We start from the raw sequence: 15,915 nt of genomic DNA, 5'->3' as shown, positions 1-15,915 counted from the left end.
TTCCCACGCAAAGAAAAACATGTCCAAAAATCTTCCATTATTTATTTTTAGTCAATTGTATGTCAATATTTTCATATCATATTTTCCACTGAAAGCAACTATTCTTAATCTTATTCATTTGTTCATAAACACCCTTCACAAAAGTCCTTGTAAAACTGCTTTTGAAGCAACACATATACACCACTCATTCTTCAATTCTAATATTCTCACATGCCAAAAGCAGATTATGGACCTCTTGTATACGATCCAATGCACTGGACCTCTTACTCAAAATGAAACATACTGTGAGATATTAGGGTGACCACTTAGATGATGATGCTTAACATGCTTATGTTCTAGCCTAACTATAACCATGGAATAGTGTGGTTGATTGAAGATAACTTTTCAGAGTGAAACTACACTGATGTGAATATAGGCTTGAATAAAGTTTATTATAGAATTAAGAAATGGTCCATGCTCTAGGACCAACTTGCTTTATAGGCCAAATGTTAGACAAATTTTATTCATCAATAGTAGTAACTTTTGCAGAAAAATACACAAAAATGTTGCAAATGCCAATAGAATCTAGTGTCAGATTCTCTACTTAGAAGAAAGCTGATATCTTGTAGAATGGTCCCATTTGGCATGCAGAGAACTAACATTGTAACAAGTCCTCATCTCAATATTAGGCCTAGCTTTAGCATTTAGTATAGGCATACATAGCTTTAGAATTTAGCATATGTTTAATTTCAATTTGTAATACTTGATTATGTTTTCTAAATTGATTCTGCTTTAAGATAGGAAATCCGGATTCGGACACAGACACGTGATACGACATGAACACGGACACGAGAACCCCGTTAGTATAAAAATTATAGGACACAAACACGATTATATATATTTTATATATTAATATAATAATGCAATTTATGGATAGAATTTGTAAAGAATTTAAAATGAGAAGCAAAATTTATATTTAAGATAAAACAATCAAAATTTCTTTCAACACTTTCAAACAAAATTTCAAACATGATAATTGATATTCATAGATATCTTGTGAAAATCGAAGCAATAATGTGCAAAGATGAAAATAACCGGAGAAGATAAAAGAATTTTGTGGGGACAAAAATAGTGAATATAAAAAAATAAGAAATTCTAATTATGTTGTTTTTATAGTAAATAAGTGGAATATGAAAGCTAAAACCCTATTTGTTTTTAAAATTTTGAAAAAAATTTAGTAGTAACAACAAATTCTGGAGTTTTTTGAATTGGACCATATCTTTTATTTAAAATAAGGTGTCATATTTGTATCTGCAACAATTAATTTTTTTTCTTCTTTAAACACTTCAAAAACGTGTCTGATACGATGTCGTACGCGTGTCAATGTTCGACACGGAGCGACACGTTATGTGAATGACGTGTCGGAGCTTCAGAGTTAAATTTATACATAGTCTACATTAAAAAAAGTACTACAATTAGTGGAACTCACATTTAAATCTTAATTCCTTTTCAATCATTTGGGTGATCTAATATCTCCAAAGTAAGCTTTGGGGAAGACCTGAAAAACTTCTAGAAATTAGGCCAATCACTTCCTATTAATTAGGATAAAGTGGCCATAAACCAAATGATATTCCATTCAATCACTTTGAAGCTAACAAGATGTGACCCAATTGAATAAAGTTGTTACTTTAGGCCAAAGTTTCTACGTATTTTGTTTTGTAATATAATATCCAAGATTCTGTTCTAACTCCTTCTGGTAAAAGATGCTATCCAAAGTATGATGAGGAAAGGTTGAAACCAACTTCCATTACAGCATAAGACAAGTTTGATTTATGAATTTGATCAACAAAGATTGGTCTGCCTTCAATTCAATGGTCAGCAAAATGTATGATTTTCAACCACAAGGTTCTTTGAAGGCTACCTAGTAATTTGGTCCATAGATACTGATTTTTTGTTTTTCTATTTCCAATATAAAGTAAGATTCAAAATAATAATAGAGCTAATAAAATAATTCCATAGTGAAAATGAAACTTAATTCGTCGATATCTTGAATGGTTTAAACTTGCACCGAACCAAGGCTACCTTTACCTTTATAGAAGTCAAATTGAAAGAGAAAAAATTGACATTGCATACAACAATAGCACACGTCGACACCATACACACTCTCATAATTTTTTGAAGATATTATATAAATTAATAAATTTAATTTTGTCACAATTTAATAGCCACAAATATATTACAAAATTTTATTTAACTACGGTTTAACTATATTTATTTTGCACACTTTAAAAAACTATTCTAAATCTATATGTTAAATTGATATTTCCTCCGTTCCTTTTCAAGTGTGATTTTTTTTTATTTTTTACACATATAAAGAAAATTAATCATTATTGTTACGTTTTTAAACAATAATCATTCTTTTACCTATAATACTCTTAACTATTTATTATATTCATTTTACTTTTTTTTTTCTCTGTAATAATTATCTAAGGATAATTTTGACAAAAGTGCATTTAATACTACCTTGAAATTTGCAAGTGACAATTAAAAAGAAACAATTTTTTTTTAAAGAAAATGACACTTAAAAAAGAATGGAGGGAGAATTTTTAACTGCCTTATCCCTTTTTTGAAATTGTATTCATAATATACCCCAGTTTGAGATTAAAGTCTCAGAATGCCCCATTTTACACTATCCACTCGCCCAATGGATGAACGAGTTCATGATGAATTTTGTGTGCAATAGGGACTCGGCTAATGGTTGACCGAGTTAAAGAAGGAACCTTATTTTTTATTTTTTTAATACATTTTTAGTATTAATAATAAATGATTTTATAATAATTTTATTATTTAGATAATATAAATTTTAGTTTTTTTATAAATTAAATTTTGTTTTAATAATAAAAATATAATTATATTAATTAAGCGTATAAATAATTGTAATAAATAATAAACATTTTATTGATGTACATGGAAAAAAAATACATTTTATTTGTTATAGTGATCGTCCGTTCCACATCACATGCCTACTTTTTTGTGTTTTCTCTTTCCTAAGTCTTCAGCTCTTTGTCTTGGGGAAGATGAATATGAGTCAGAAGACAGATCTTGATGTTGATCTTGATGTTGTTGTGATGTATTGGGATGCATTTCCATACCGTCGAAATCTTGAATGGAAAAAGAAGGGATATCCAGTAGATGCTCATCCGTGAGATCAAAGTCAGGTAGTGAATGTGTTGGTTGTGTGAAGGTATTAGGTTGGGTGTGTTGGATTGGAGGATAGTAGACATCATCAGGGTTGAATGTAGAAGTGGGTTGTGCGAATGTAGTGTTAAATGTTTGGGGTTGAGATTGGGGGTTTGAGTTATCAAAGTTTGATTGAGGAATTGAAGTGTATTGTATGGGTGGGCGTAGGTTGGTTTGTTATTGATATTGTTGGTTGTAAAAGTAGTTTGTTTGAGGGAATGGAGTGTGGGGATTTTGGTGTTGGGATGAGGTGGCATAAAAGGTGTGTTGTTGTGTGGTTTGAGTGTGATGGTATATTTGTTGGGTGGATGAAGATAGTTGGGCCCCTAATTGGGATGTGTACGTCGGTGGAATGTCATTATGTAGGGGTGATGTAGTTTGTTGGGTTGAAGAAGAGACACGTTGACGGGGATCGTTCAAAAATTATGTTGGAGCAACTTGCGTAAAAGGAATTGTCAAAAACCAATTCATATATTCTCTACCCGACTTAGACTCACCAAGTACCGAGTTCCCTTGTAATACCAAATGCCTTCTCTTATTCCATTCTTTGACCTCTTCTTTGTTCAAATCTTGCCAATGTGTATCTCAAGCTTGGACCATAGTCATATTATGGTGTTCGCTTAGACATCTTGGCTGAGACGAGATGTGTTGTTCAAATCCAAATTGGAGTTTGACCCTATCTGTCTGATGCATCTCAATGATAAAGAAATATATTATATATGTTGTTGCACTCCATACTCGACTGTCACTATAACCAGGCACTGGGTATTGTATGTACGGCCTCCATATAAATTGTCATAAGTAATATAATTGTTATAATGTAAAAAAGAAGTTTAGATAAGTTGAAGATTGTAATGAACCATACTTACATCATTTTCTTCCATGTGTTCAATTGCAACTCGGTACCCACGTAGATGATGATGAGGATTATTTCCATAATGCATACCTCGTTTTCACCATCTTGCATTTACAAAAAAATATTAATGTTATGTATAATTTACTATGAGAACAATAAAGCACATTCAATGAAATTGAGTACCTTAATGCATACAGATGTGATGGAACCTCGGTACTAACTAGGGCAAACAACGATATACGTGTGAATGCTCAGACACTGAGTAATACAACACAACCTCCTATGCTCTTCACTCCTTTCTGGGCTGCCTTGCACATATGTCTATATAATGTTGCCAGACAAGCAAAACCCCAACTATATGTGTTACATTTTTCCAGGTCTCCTACTAAAGGAAACCAAGATGAATGCAATAAATTGTGACTCTTATCTGGCATTAAGAAAGTAGCAATTAATATAAAATATAGACTTTTGCATGAAGAATGTTTTTCGCTTCCGTGGGGGAAGAATTATTTTTTAGCTGTGTTAATAGAGCTTCTAACCAAACAATTTTCACAGAAGCCCCATTTTTATCTGAAGCAGTCGGTTCAACGCCTAAATTCTCCATATAAACATCGTTAGTTACATTTGTTGGGCCATTAACAGGTTTACCGTTAATTCGGAGACCGAGTAACATACTCACATCCTCTAGTGTAATAGTGCATTCACCAGTTGGTAAATGAAAATTATGTGTCTCGGGTCTCCATCTCTCTAAAAACGTAACAACTAGTTTGGAGTCTATTTTTAAACTTGCTATTTTTGCTACATTAGAAAAACCGTCTTGTTCTAAATACGGTATTATAACAACACTTGGTTGAATATGAGTATGAGAATAGACCCGGAAGCTAGTGTCTTCCTGAAATCTAATAAAAATCATAATGAATATTTTTGGTGATGAGAAGCTGAATTTATAAAAAAACATAATGAATACGTAGACTTACATATTCCGTAATGTTTGTTGTTGTTCCACGGTGTGATTCTCCCATCCATAACAAAGACATTTTATATATATGAATTTGAAGAAAATATTCTGCAATGCAAATATTTGAAGAAACTATTTGATGGTTGAAAAGATTTGATGAAAAGATATTGATGATGAGAAACTCATTTATAGTGTAGGAAAATAATAAAATATTGTTGATTGAACACAATACTGCATGCATGCAAAAGTTGGGTTGAGTTTTCCCTTCCAAGATTCCCTAGTCGATGAGACGGTGCACTGCATGCATGCAAAAGCTCTTCTCTTTTTGACTCATTTAATCAATGACCAAGTAGAGCATGCATGCGTTTTGAGTCGTCCAATCAATGGTCGAGTTAGGCCTGCATCCGAATTTGATGCGTCCAACCAATGGCCGAGTAGAGCCTGCATGCATCTTGAGTCATTCTGAAAATGGATGGTAATGTCCTCCATCTTGACATGTCTATTGCATTAGACACATTGCACAAAACTTCATGTGTGAGATTAAAGACAAGGAACTGCGCAAAAAAGTTGTTAACATGGGTTATGTGTTGACAAAGGCGACATTTAACTACTATCGCGGGGAAATCCAAAGAATAACACAATGACGCTTTATCATGGATAGACAACATCCCTCGGGAGAAGTGGGCAAGGGCATATGACGGAGGGCAACGCTAGGGTCACATGACAACTAATTTGGAAGAAGCAATGAACTCTGTACTCAAAGAAACCCGAAACCTTCCAATCACTGCATTGGTCAAGTCTAAGTATTATCGATTATGATCACTATTTGGTAAAAGAGGTCATCAATGGACAAAAATGTTGGCATCTAGACAAGTTTTCACTAATAATTGCAACAAGGGGATGACCGAAGAAGTCAGTAAAGCTAACACACATAACGTCATGCAATTTGATCGCGAGAGATTCTATTTCATGGTCCATGAAAAGATTAATCAGAATGATGGTCGACCAATCGGTACTTTCAGCGTTGATCTTAGGAAACATCGCTGCGATTGTTGGAAATTTTAGGCATTTCACTTACCTTGCTCCCATGTAATCGCAGCATGTTCGAGTATACGCCAGGACTATTCCATTCACATACCAGACGTGTTCAAAATTCTTAACGTCTTCAAGGTCTACAAGGAAAGTTTCCTAGGACTTCCACATAAGGAGAATTGGCCACAATATGAAGGATTCACTATTTGCCACGACGACTCTATGAGAAGGACGAAGAAAGGGCGCCCAACCAGCACTCGGATTAGAACCGAAATGTACAACGTTGAAAAGGAAAAGAGAAAGTGTGGGATTTGCCGCGAAATAGGACATGTGCGTAGGAAATGTCCAAATGTTGCAGGACCCTCTAGACGATTATGCTGCTTTTTTTTATTATCAACTATTATGCACGTACTATGTTATCAACCATTGTGTATTTATAATGTCTTTTGGAATCAAACATTATGGAATACATTTAATAATAAAAGGCTTCTTGTTACAAACTACAATCACAACAACTTAAATTCATAGAGCTTATTAACTAACTAATCAACAACAACAACCAACTTAAGTGAACCTTCAACTCATCTGTTAACTTCACCACTATGTGTTGAAAACATACACTGAACATCTACATCATTTTATATACGATCCAGGTAATACATGTACATACCATCGGGGCTTGCATCAGTCAACGTTATGTATGGACAACGATACTCTACTTTTCTCACCTTCGTACGACGGCCGCCCAATTTTCGAAAACCAGTGTGGATGGCTGCAATCAGTGTTCTGAAACTCCATTGCGGATCTAGGAAAACATTGATTTTTTTATCTTGCCCATAAAACACAAGACCCCAAACAGACATTCTTACCAAAACAATTTGCTGTGTGATCTGAATTGCATTTCTAGACTTCAAGCTATTTATAGAAAATTAAGACGTGAATACTCGACCATTCATTGTCCGAGACTCTACAAACACAATATCATTTCCTCGGTCAATGAATGTCATGGGTGATAGCTATATTATTTAAAAACAATATTAATTAACTAAATCTATAAAAATAATTATTTAAAAAAAATTACTTCATCAACTCGACCATCCATTGACCGAGTCCACACACGTTCCAATAATTCCTTTAAGACTCGTCCAACCGTTGGCCGAGTCAAAATTAGACATATCTATCATACACAAATTCGTCCATCCATTGGACGACACTATGAAAATTTAATTTTAAAATAGCATATATTAAAAATAAAAAATAAAAAAAAGGGGACAAGGTAGTAAAAAAGTGACGGAGGGAGCAGAAGTCTTTAAATATAATAATTGCCTCATAATCACACCATATGCAGATTCATATAAATTACGTCATCCTTAGCATCTTGTGTTTCCCCAAGCCTATATATAATTACTATATGCTATAATTTCATATTTCATATGACAAATAACACCATTTGCATTGGTTCAAGTGCAAAGACATTTTCCTGAATTTCTTATACCTCAAGAAAAGCAGGTAACTTCTTTTACACAAATTTAATCAAGAAAAAAAATGTCTTACAAAAATTATTAAATGTCCAAATTTTCATCATTTAGTTGCTTCACCTTACATATCATTAATTATTGATATACACAAGCCAAACAATCACATGATAATTTATCATAATTGAGATAATAACTTGAATTATCAAACAATCTTACCATGTGCTGCTCTTTTAATTATGCAGTTAAATTTAGCTTATTTGTCTAATCACATAGCCATATGCATAGGCTTATGTCAAATTTGTCCCATACATACCAAACATATGCAGTTACCTAAATTTTATATATATATATATATATATATATATATATATATATATTAACTTCAATTTAATGTAGGTGCAGCCTAGTTTGTATTTATTATTTTAAGCTGAAGCTTTTCTATCATAAGCAGAACAATTCATGAGCTTGAACTGAATTGATTCTTGGATAAAAATGGATGGGAAAAACTCTCTTCAAATAACAAGAACTGCTTCTGGTGCTTATGATGATGATGGACATGCCAAAAGAACAGGTAAAAAAAACACTTCTCTAAAGCATCATAAGATTCATATATAACATATAACCAATTGAATACTGATGTTTTTTTTTGTATTCTGCAGGAAATTTAAAGAGTGCTGTGGCTCACATCATAACGGCGGTTATCGGTTCTGGTGTTTTGTCATTGGCATGGAGTACTGCTCAATTAGGATGGATTGGAGGACCACTTGCTCTACTTTGTTGTGCAATTGTTACTTATGTTTCTTCATTTTTGTTATCTGATTGTTATAGAAATCCTGACCCTGTGACCGGAAAAAGAAACTACTCTTACATGGATGCTGTCAGAGTCAATCTTGGTAAGAAGAAGAATAACGCATTATAACCTCTTCGCGGTGTAGCAAAACATAGATATCTGATTTTCATGAAATTGAGCATAACAGTTATAACATGAATTTGGTTTTCAGGTGAAAAAAGAACTTATGTAGCTGGTTTCCTTCAGTTTTTGACCTTGTACGGGACTGGTACTGCATATGTAATTACCACAGCAACTAGTTTGAGGTACTTCTCTTGTTCAACCCTTCTTGAAAATAAGCTTAGAAAACTTTTTCTACATGTTATATCATATAACATAAGTTGTTTTCATAAGTTTTCTGAAAATAAGCTTAGATAAGTGATTTCGAAGAGGTTATTAATATGATATTAGAGAGGCTAATTTTTTTTTTTTGCTAACACAGGGCTATTATGAGATCAAACTGTTATCACAAAGAAGGACACAAAGCTCCTTGTAGTTACGGCGGAAATTGGTATATGATGATGTTTGGACTTGTGCAGATTGTAATGTCATTCATACCAGATCTCCATAACATGACATGGGTTTCAATTGTGGCTGCAATTATGTCTTTTACATATTCATTCATCGGACTAGGACTCGGCATAGCAACCGTCGTTCGTAAGGCTGGATTTCCGTCTTAAAAATATTAGTATACCAGATTCCATTTTATGCTTGATATTGATAAGGCTTTGGTTAAACTTGCAGAAAATGGAAGAATTATGGGAAGTGTCACAGGAGTAGAAACTGCTAATGGTTCCGACAAAATCTGGTTAATCTTCCAGGCACTTGGTGACATTAGCTTTTCTTATCCATACGCAATTCTCCTTCTTGAGATACAGGACACTCTAGAATCTCCTCCACCGGAGAATCAAACCATGAAAAAGGCTTCCATGGTTGCAATCTTCATCACAACATTCTTCTACCTATGCTGTGGATGCTTTGGATATGCAGCTTTTGGAAATGCTACACCAGGAAACTTATTGACAGGGTTTGGATTTTACGAGCCTTTCTGGCTTATCGACCTTGCCAATGTTTGCATTATCATTCATTTGGTTGGAGGATATCAGATATACAGTCAACCAATATATAGCACTGCTGATAGATGGTGTGCAAAGAAATACCCCAACAGTGGCTTTGTGAATGATTTCCACAGAGTGAAACTTCCTCTATTACCGGCTTTTGAGATAAATCTTTTCAGGTTTTGTTTCAGAACAACCTATGTGATTTCAACCACTGGACTTGCAATTTTATTTCCTTACTTCAACCAAGTTCTTGGAGTTTTAGGAGCAATAAACTTTTGGCCATTGGCTATATATTTTCCAGTTGAAATGTACTTTGTGCAGAAGAAAATTGGAGCTTGGACTAGAAAATGGATTGTTCTAAGGATATTTAGCTTTGCTTGCTTTCTTGTCACAATGGTTGGGTTTGTTGGATCAATTGAAGGTATTATAAGTGAGAAAATTAGTGGAAAAGGTTAATGATATTATTAGCCTTTCATAATGGTTACTTTATTTAGGATTGTAGATTTGTTTATGCAATATTAGTGTGTTTAAGTGGTAGATAGGAATTATGATATTTTAGGGATGGATTATACTAGCCATGTAATATTATAAGTTGCTTGATGCATAACTCTATTCAAAGAAGTGAGTTACAACAAATTTGTAGTTTGTTATTGATGGAATTGTATTTTATTAAAATCTAAATTATTGATTTTTTTTCTTCTTTTTCTATTATCTCTCAAACTTTATTTTCCAAGAATGCATTCTACACATAGAGAAAAATTCTTTTGTTTTTCACAATTATCTTTTGCGTAAGGTAATTAGATCCAACTCTTGGGTTTTCTTTTTCCTCTCCAAACTTCTTTGATGAATCTGACACTATTTTATAGGTTAAAATTGCTACTTATGTAGTCATGATAATCTCTTTGTTCTTCTCCTTTGTGAAAAGATAAAAAGGCAATCTTCTAAGAAGAAGGTGAATTAGATTTGTTGAGTTTTTTTTTGTTTTATGTAAACTTTTTTAACTTTTAATTTTTTTGGAAACATATAATTGATTGTAACTAAAGAATTATATTAGTTTCCTTTATCAATTAAGGGTATATCTAGTCCCTTTACTACTTAAAGGATTTTACACTATGTTTAGATCTTTGTATAAGTATTCGCCAATGCCCATTTATAACCTTCTAATACATACACAAACACCAAACTCTATGATGGACTTTGAATCACCCCGATTCAAAGAATCTTTTCCAAAATCACCAAGCGCTATGAAGATCTCCACCAAACACTATGGTGAAATCAGTCACACTTGATTTTGTAGAGAAATGAAGAACATATGTTAGCTATTCAAATATTCGATTCAAACTTTGATTGATGATTCTTATCAATATCAAAGTTCAAATGTATATCACATAATTGCTCAAATCATGTTATGATTGTGAAACTATTCCAGTTTATGAAAGTTTACAGGTTTCAAACCATTTTGAAAAAGATTTTTTTTAAATGTTCTTTGGATTGTGTAAATGATGGTGTGAACGTTCTTGCTTCATTTCTATGTTAACCCATCATTTATACACACTTACAAACCTTTATGAGTGGGTGCATGAGTTTGAAAAAGATCCATGAAGCATTGCCATTGAAAAAAATGATTGTGGTAATGAAAAGAGGCACTGGTTCTGCGGGTAGTCGGCCACCACATTCTAGTAGTCGTCTTCCACTTCCCAACGTTCATATTTTTGAAAAAATAACATTGGTAGTCGAATACCAATTCTGGTAGTCGACTACCACTTTCCCGACAACACTATAAATAACTTTTTAAGGCTCAACTTCAATGGTTTTTATGCGATAACTTTGAAAACATATTAGGTTATGTTTGAGTGATATTTTATGAGCTAATAAGTGATATATCGGATGAATAATGATATATCAAATATAAAAACAATCTAAACTTTGTTTTATGATGATCTTTGTCACTTTATCATGATCGATTGTTGTCTTCATATTTATAATGCATTGTCTTCATTTTATTTCTTTCATGATCATTGTTGGCTTTCACTTTTTCTTCTTTTGTTAATGTATTTGTGTTCATCAAACCCTAACCAATATAATGGTAAATTCATGACCATTAAGCTATGGATAAATTTGAGGTCAATAAAACCAGAGTCGCCACAACACTTTTATTGTTTCCAAAGGAAAATGGAAAAGTACGAACAACACCCAAAGATAAGAAGTTTTCAAATCAAAACTAATAAAATGCCAGAGATTATAGGTAAGGGGGTTGGTTACACAGAGGGAAGGTGTTAGCACCCAAAGTGTCATAGGTACTCCTAGGGAGCCCTTTTTATGTGTGTATGTGTTTTTGGTATAAAAGATGTTTGAGAAAAATAGAGTGTGTGGATGAGAAAAGAATTCATTGATTATACTTTTGTGTTTGACAAGAACTTCGGTCTTGTGCCTACGTACTAACATAAAAATAAGGGATCAAAACCTCGTAGTTCGTGGTAACAATTTTAAAATGGGTGGATTGCTTTTAATCAAAAGTTAATAAGAAAGGTACAAGAGGCCAAAAATTTGAATGAAGTTGTTAGTTCTTTTTGTCTTTTGAAATTTTAAGTTAATATGATTAAATTTATTTACAAGTTTGGTTTTAAGAAAAATGTTTAAAAGTTCATTGGCATAAGGCCAAAGTTTCTAATCATTTAAACAAAGTCTAAGTCTGAAATCACAAGCAAAGAAAGTTTTTGAAAAGGGGGAGAGATTTTGAAATTTAAGAAGTGGGAGGAGATGAAGAGACTAATCCTAAGCATAAAATTAAAAGTTAAGAGTTGAAAAGTTCTGATCAATGGAATGCAATCTAACAGACAAGAATTTCATATAGAAAACCCAGTTTCCCTTTGGACTTTGAATCAAGCAAATAATCAGCAAGCAACTAGCAATATCAAACATCATGAAGATCAATGCATCAAATAAAGATAACCACATCCAAGCAAGCAAATCCCATAGCTAGTAGTCTTCTTTGTCTTCTCATGTATCAGATGAAACACTCCTTGATCCACTCAAAATAAGACATTAGGCATAAGATCAAAGTAACGGTTGGCATTAAGACAATGTAGAAGATAAGTTCAAATAAACCCTCAAGACTTGCATCAGATGAAGACTCAGTTCACAATAACTTGATCTAAGAATGTTGGCATTGGCTAAGTCCTTTTTACACATGGAATGTTGCCTAGTTCTAAGTCCAAAAGTTCAGATCAAAACCAACAGTCCACCAAACATTTTTTAGGGTTTTTATTGTTTATTAAGTATTTTAAGGTCCTAAGACCACAAACAAAATCAACATACACAAACAAATATATGCAATCACAAGACATGGCTCAAATGAGCAAAGTGAAAATGGCATAAACATAAACAAGTTAAATGAAATGTAAATGGCAATGAATGATACATGACTAGAAATTAAATTTCATAAAGTAAATGACTTGAAAGTAAAGAAATATTAATAAGAGTTATTCAAATGTTAGTCAAAGTTAATTGAATGTTAGTGGTGTTTTGCTTTTCAATTGATTAAGTCATTCTTTGGAGAACACTCAATCATCTATTCACAAGCATGAATCCTTGAACCAAGACATCTTCCATAGGAAGGAAAAAAGGCCAAGTTTTCACACAATACCATGAAATAAGGGAGACTTACAATCTCACTTACTAGAATGATATGTCTTTAGGATCAAAATTTAGCTCTATGTTAAGCAATCGCAATTAGACTTATGTAGAAGTCACAACTATCTGAGACCGAACAATAAAAATTTAGGTGTTAATGCATGTTAGAGATTTGATATAATGAACCAAACTCCTAAAACATACAACACACTAAAAGAAAAGATCAAAAAGGATGGACCTATCTCATCCATACTTATATTGGTTCATCTGACACAAAGTCATTGGTGAACCAATTAGCCTTAGAATATTGAGACTTCATTGGTCAATGAAAGGAATGGGAAAGAATAGGGATGAAGATGAAGAGGGAGGGGAAGTGAGAGAAACACAAATTGGTCATGGAAAGAATTTTATCAAATTAAAATCATTCATTCATTTTGGGAGATGAAATGTACATTTCATCAATCCCCTAAATCCAATGATTTTAATCCAACAAAAGTCAAATCAATCTTGATCAAGGCCCAAACAAATAGTCAAACATCACAAGACCATAAAGATGACTCACCATAATTTTTAAACAATTAATCAATTAAAAAATCAAATTAAAAATGCATTAAAATTCAATTTAATTTGGTCAAAACCTAAAATCTCTTCAAAACACCAAATAAATAGCCAAGAGATTTATCCTAGGTCAAACAAGGTCAAAGGACCTTAGACAAAAAATTTCATGATTTTTGAAAAGTCAGAAGTATTTTTAAGCAATTAAAAATATGCACAAAAACATTTAATTCATGAAAAATATCAAAATTAATCCAAAAAATGATTTTAATTCACAAAATGAAATATAAAAATATTTAAAGATTTTTGGTGAAAGTCTCATATTTTTTGGATTAAAAATGAAATTAATATGAATTAAACAAAATAAAGCAATTAAATGAAAAATCAAAAAATACAAAAAAATAAGGGCCATCAGATCTCCCTTATTAATTGAGGTGGCAGATCTGATGGCCACGTGCGCTATCCTTGGTGGACTTGAGTCAAAGCGCCACACGCGTGGTAATTAAAACCAAGGGCCAAGATTAGAATGTTGGACCAAGATCAGATGGTTGGAACCTTGCCAACACACCACCAGAGCCCTAGCTCCGGTCATCGTCTCCGGTGAGGACCACCAGACTCTTCCAACCTAAACTTCATGAAAATGGAAAACAAGGACACTATTTTGAAGAGAAAATGCTCAGGATCGTGAATCTGGCCTCAATTTCCTCCAATTCTAAGTATATAAAAAGATACAGGAATTTGAATTTTGAGGATCATGAACTGAGTTGCTTCGATTTGACCTCAAAGCAACTCAATCTTCTTGCTACATTGGTAGGAGTTCAACCAACCAAAAATCACAAAAAATAGTGAAGAATTGAGAGAGAATCGAAGAGATGAAATTTCTGAATTTTAACCTTCGAGTAGCTTCAAAATCAGCTTGATCTTGATTTGGATTTGCTTGATTCTTCCTCCTCTTACTTGTAGTGATCAATTGAGATGGAAAGGGCAATGAATTCTTGGAGTTTGAACTTCAAAATAGAAGGTGAATTCAAACTCGATTTCAATGAAATCCTCAAGAAATTCTATGGAGTGAGGGGTTTGAGTCGTCTTGGCAAAGCTTGGGCAAGATGTTGATGCATTTCTGAGCTCAGGGCACTTGTATTTATAGGCTTACTCGATGCTCTTTGCACACTTCCATTAAAAATCCAAAAATAGAAATAATCTCATGCAAGATTGCATGGGCGTGTAAAAAGCCCAATCAATGATGTCAAAAGGTCCAAACTCAATTCCAAATGATGCTGAAACGAAATCAAGGGACCATGCAAATGTTGAAATGAAAATTGGTCACAAATCTTTCCAAATGGGGCCATGTATTACACCCATGTGCAAGTCCCTCAATTTTGATCCAAATGAGATAATCTTGGACTTTTTGGAAAGATGAGATCAAGGGGAACAACTTTTATATTGAACACATTTCCATTTGGAGCTTGGACCATGATGAATTTTGAGTTGGAAGTTTGGAAAATCAAACATATTTGAAAATTTTCTAAGTACCAAGCCAAATGTTCACTTCTTCCACCTTGAATAAATTTTTCTATGGAGTTCAAATGAAAAAAGTTTCTTCATAAAAGTTGTAGATATTTAAAATATATTCAATGTTGTCAAAAATTTGACCTCATTTTGATTTGGCATGAAGGAGTTATTCATTTTAGAAGTTGATGAAAATCACTTGTTCAATGGTAATGGCCCAAAATGACCTATAATGTTTCCTCTTGGCACATGCATTTGCAAGTTGAATTTGAACTTCAAACATCAAATTTTAAGAGGAAATATTGAATTTGATCATTAAACTTGAATGGATTTTATCTCATAAAAATTGAGAAAGTTATGGTCTTGGGAAGTTAACCTCTTAACTAAGGTTCAGACAAAATTACCTATAATCATTCACCATAAAAAATGAATTTCCAAGAAACACTAGATCTTGACTTCAACATGAAAGTTATTTTAAATTTGATTATGAGTAACTTTGATCTTGGAATCATTTTCATAGGATAAAAATTGTAGGAGATAGAGTCTAGGGAACCCCAGTTTTGATCAGTTGACTTTCTCTGGTCAACCACCATGAACCATCTTGCTAGCTTGACATTCTCTTGATTTTTGGGAATATTGGAGGATCATATATGCATAAGATGATGTAATATGAAGTATCCCTTGATATATTTGATCAATTAATGAGGAAACTTGCTGAAGAAGTCACACAAAATACCCAGATGAATTAGGGCTTCCAAGGCAAACAAGCTTCAAACTCTTGATGA

At 33.0% G+C, this 15,915-nt stretch overlaps 1 protein-coding gene across 2 annotated transcripts; it reads left to right on the top strand.

The window, feature by feature from the left end:
- Nucleotides 1-7,425: 7,425 nt before the first annotated feature.
- LOC127084668 (probable amino acid permease 7) lies at nucleotides 7,426-10,121 on the top strand. 2 transcript variants are annotated; one of them, XM_051025163.1, is made up of 6 exons: nucleotides 7,426-7,574; nucleotides 7,995-8,114; nucleotides 8,203-8,436; nucleotides 8,545-8,638; nucleotides 8,815-9,029; nucleotides 9,117-10,121. In XM_051025163.1, the coding sequence occupies exons 2-6, from the start codon at nucleotides 8,036-8,038 to the stop codon at nucleotides 9,887-9,889; spliced, it is 1,395 nt and encodes a 464-aa protein (XP_050881120.1). In that variant the 5' UTR covers nucleotides 7,426-7,574; nucleotides 7,995-8,035; the 3' UTR covers nucleotides 9,890-10,121. The 2 variants fall into 2 exon arrangements, with proteins under 2 accessions (XP_050881120.1, XP_050881121.1); XM_051025164.1 differs by having other exon boundaries at nucleotides 7,435-7,574; nucleotides 7,940-8,114.
- The last annotated feature ends 5,794 nt before the right edge of the window (nucleotides 10,122-15,915 follow it).

The sequence above is a fragment of the Lathyrus oleraceus genome, chromosome 5 (assembly GCF_024323335.1).
Source record: "Lathyrus oleraceus cultivar Zhongwan6 chromosome 5, CAAS_Psat_ZW6_1.0, whole genome shotgun sequence".
NCBI lineage: Eukaryota > Viridiplantae > Streptophyta > Magnoliopsida > Fabales > Fabaceae > Lathyrus > Lathyrus oleraceus.
Note: the sequence above shows the minus strand (reverse complement) of the source record. Positions and strands in the feature narration are given on the sequence as shown.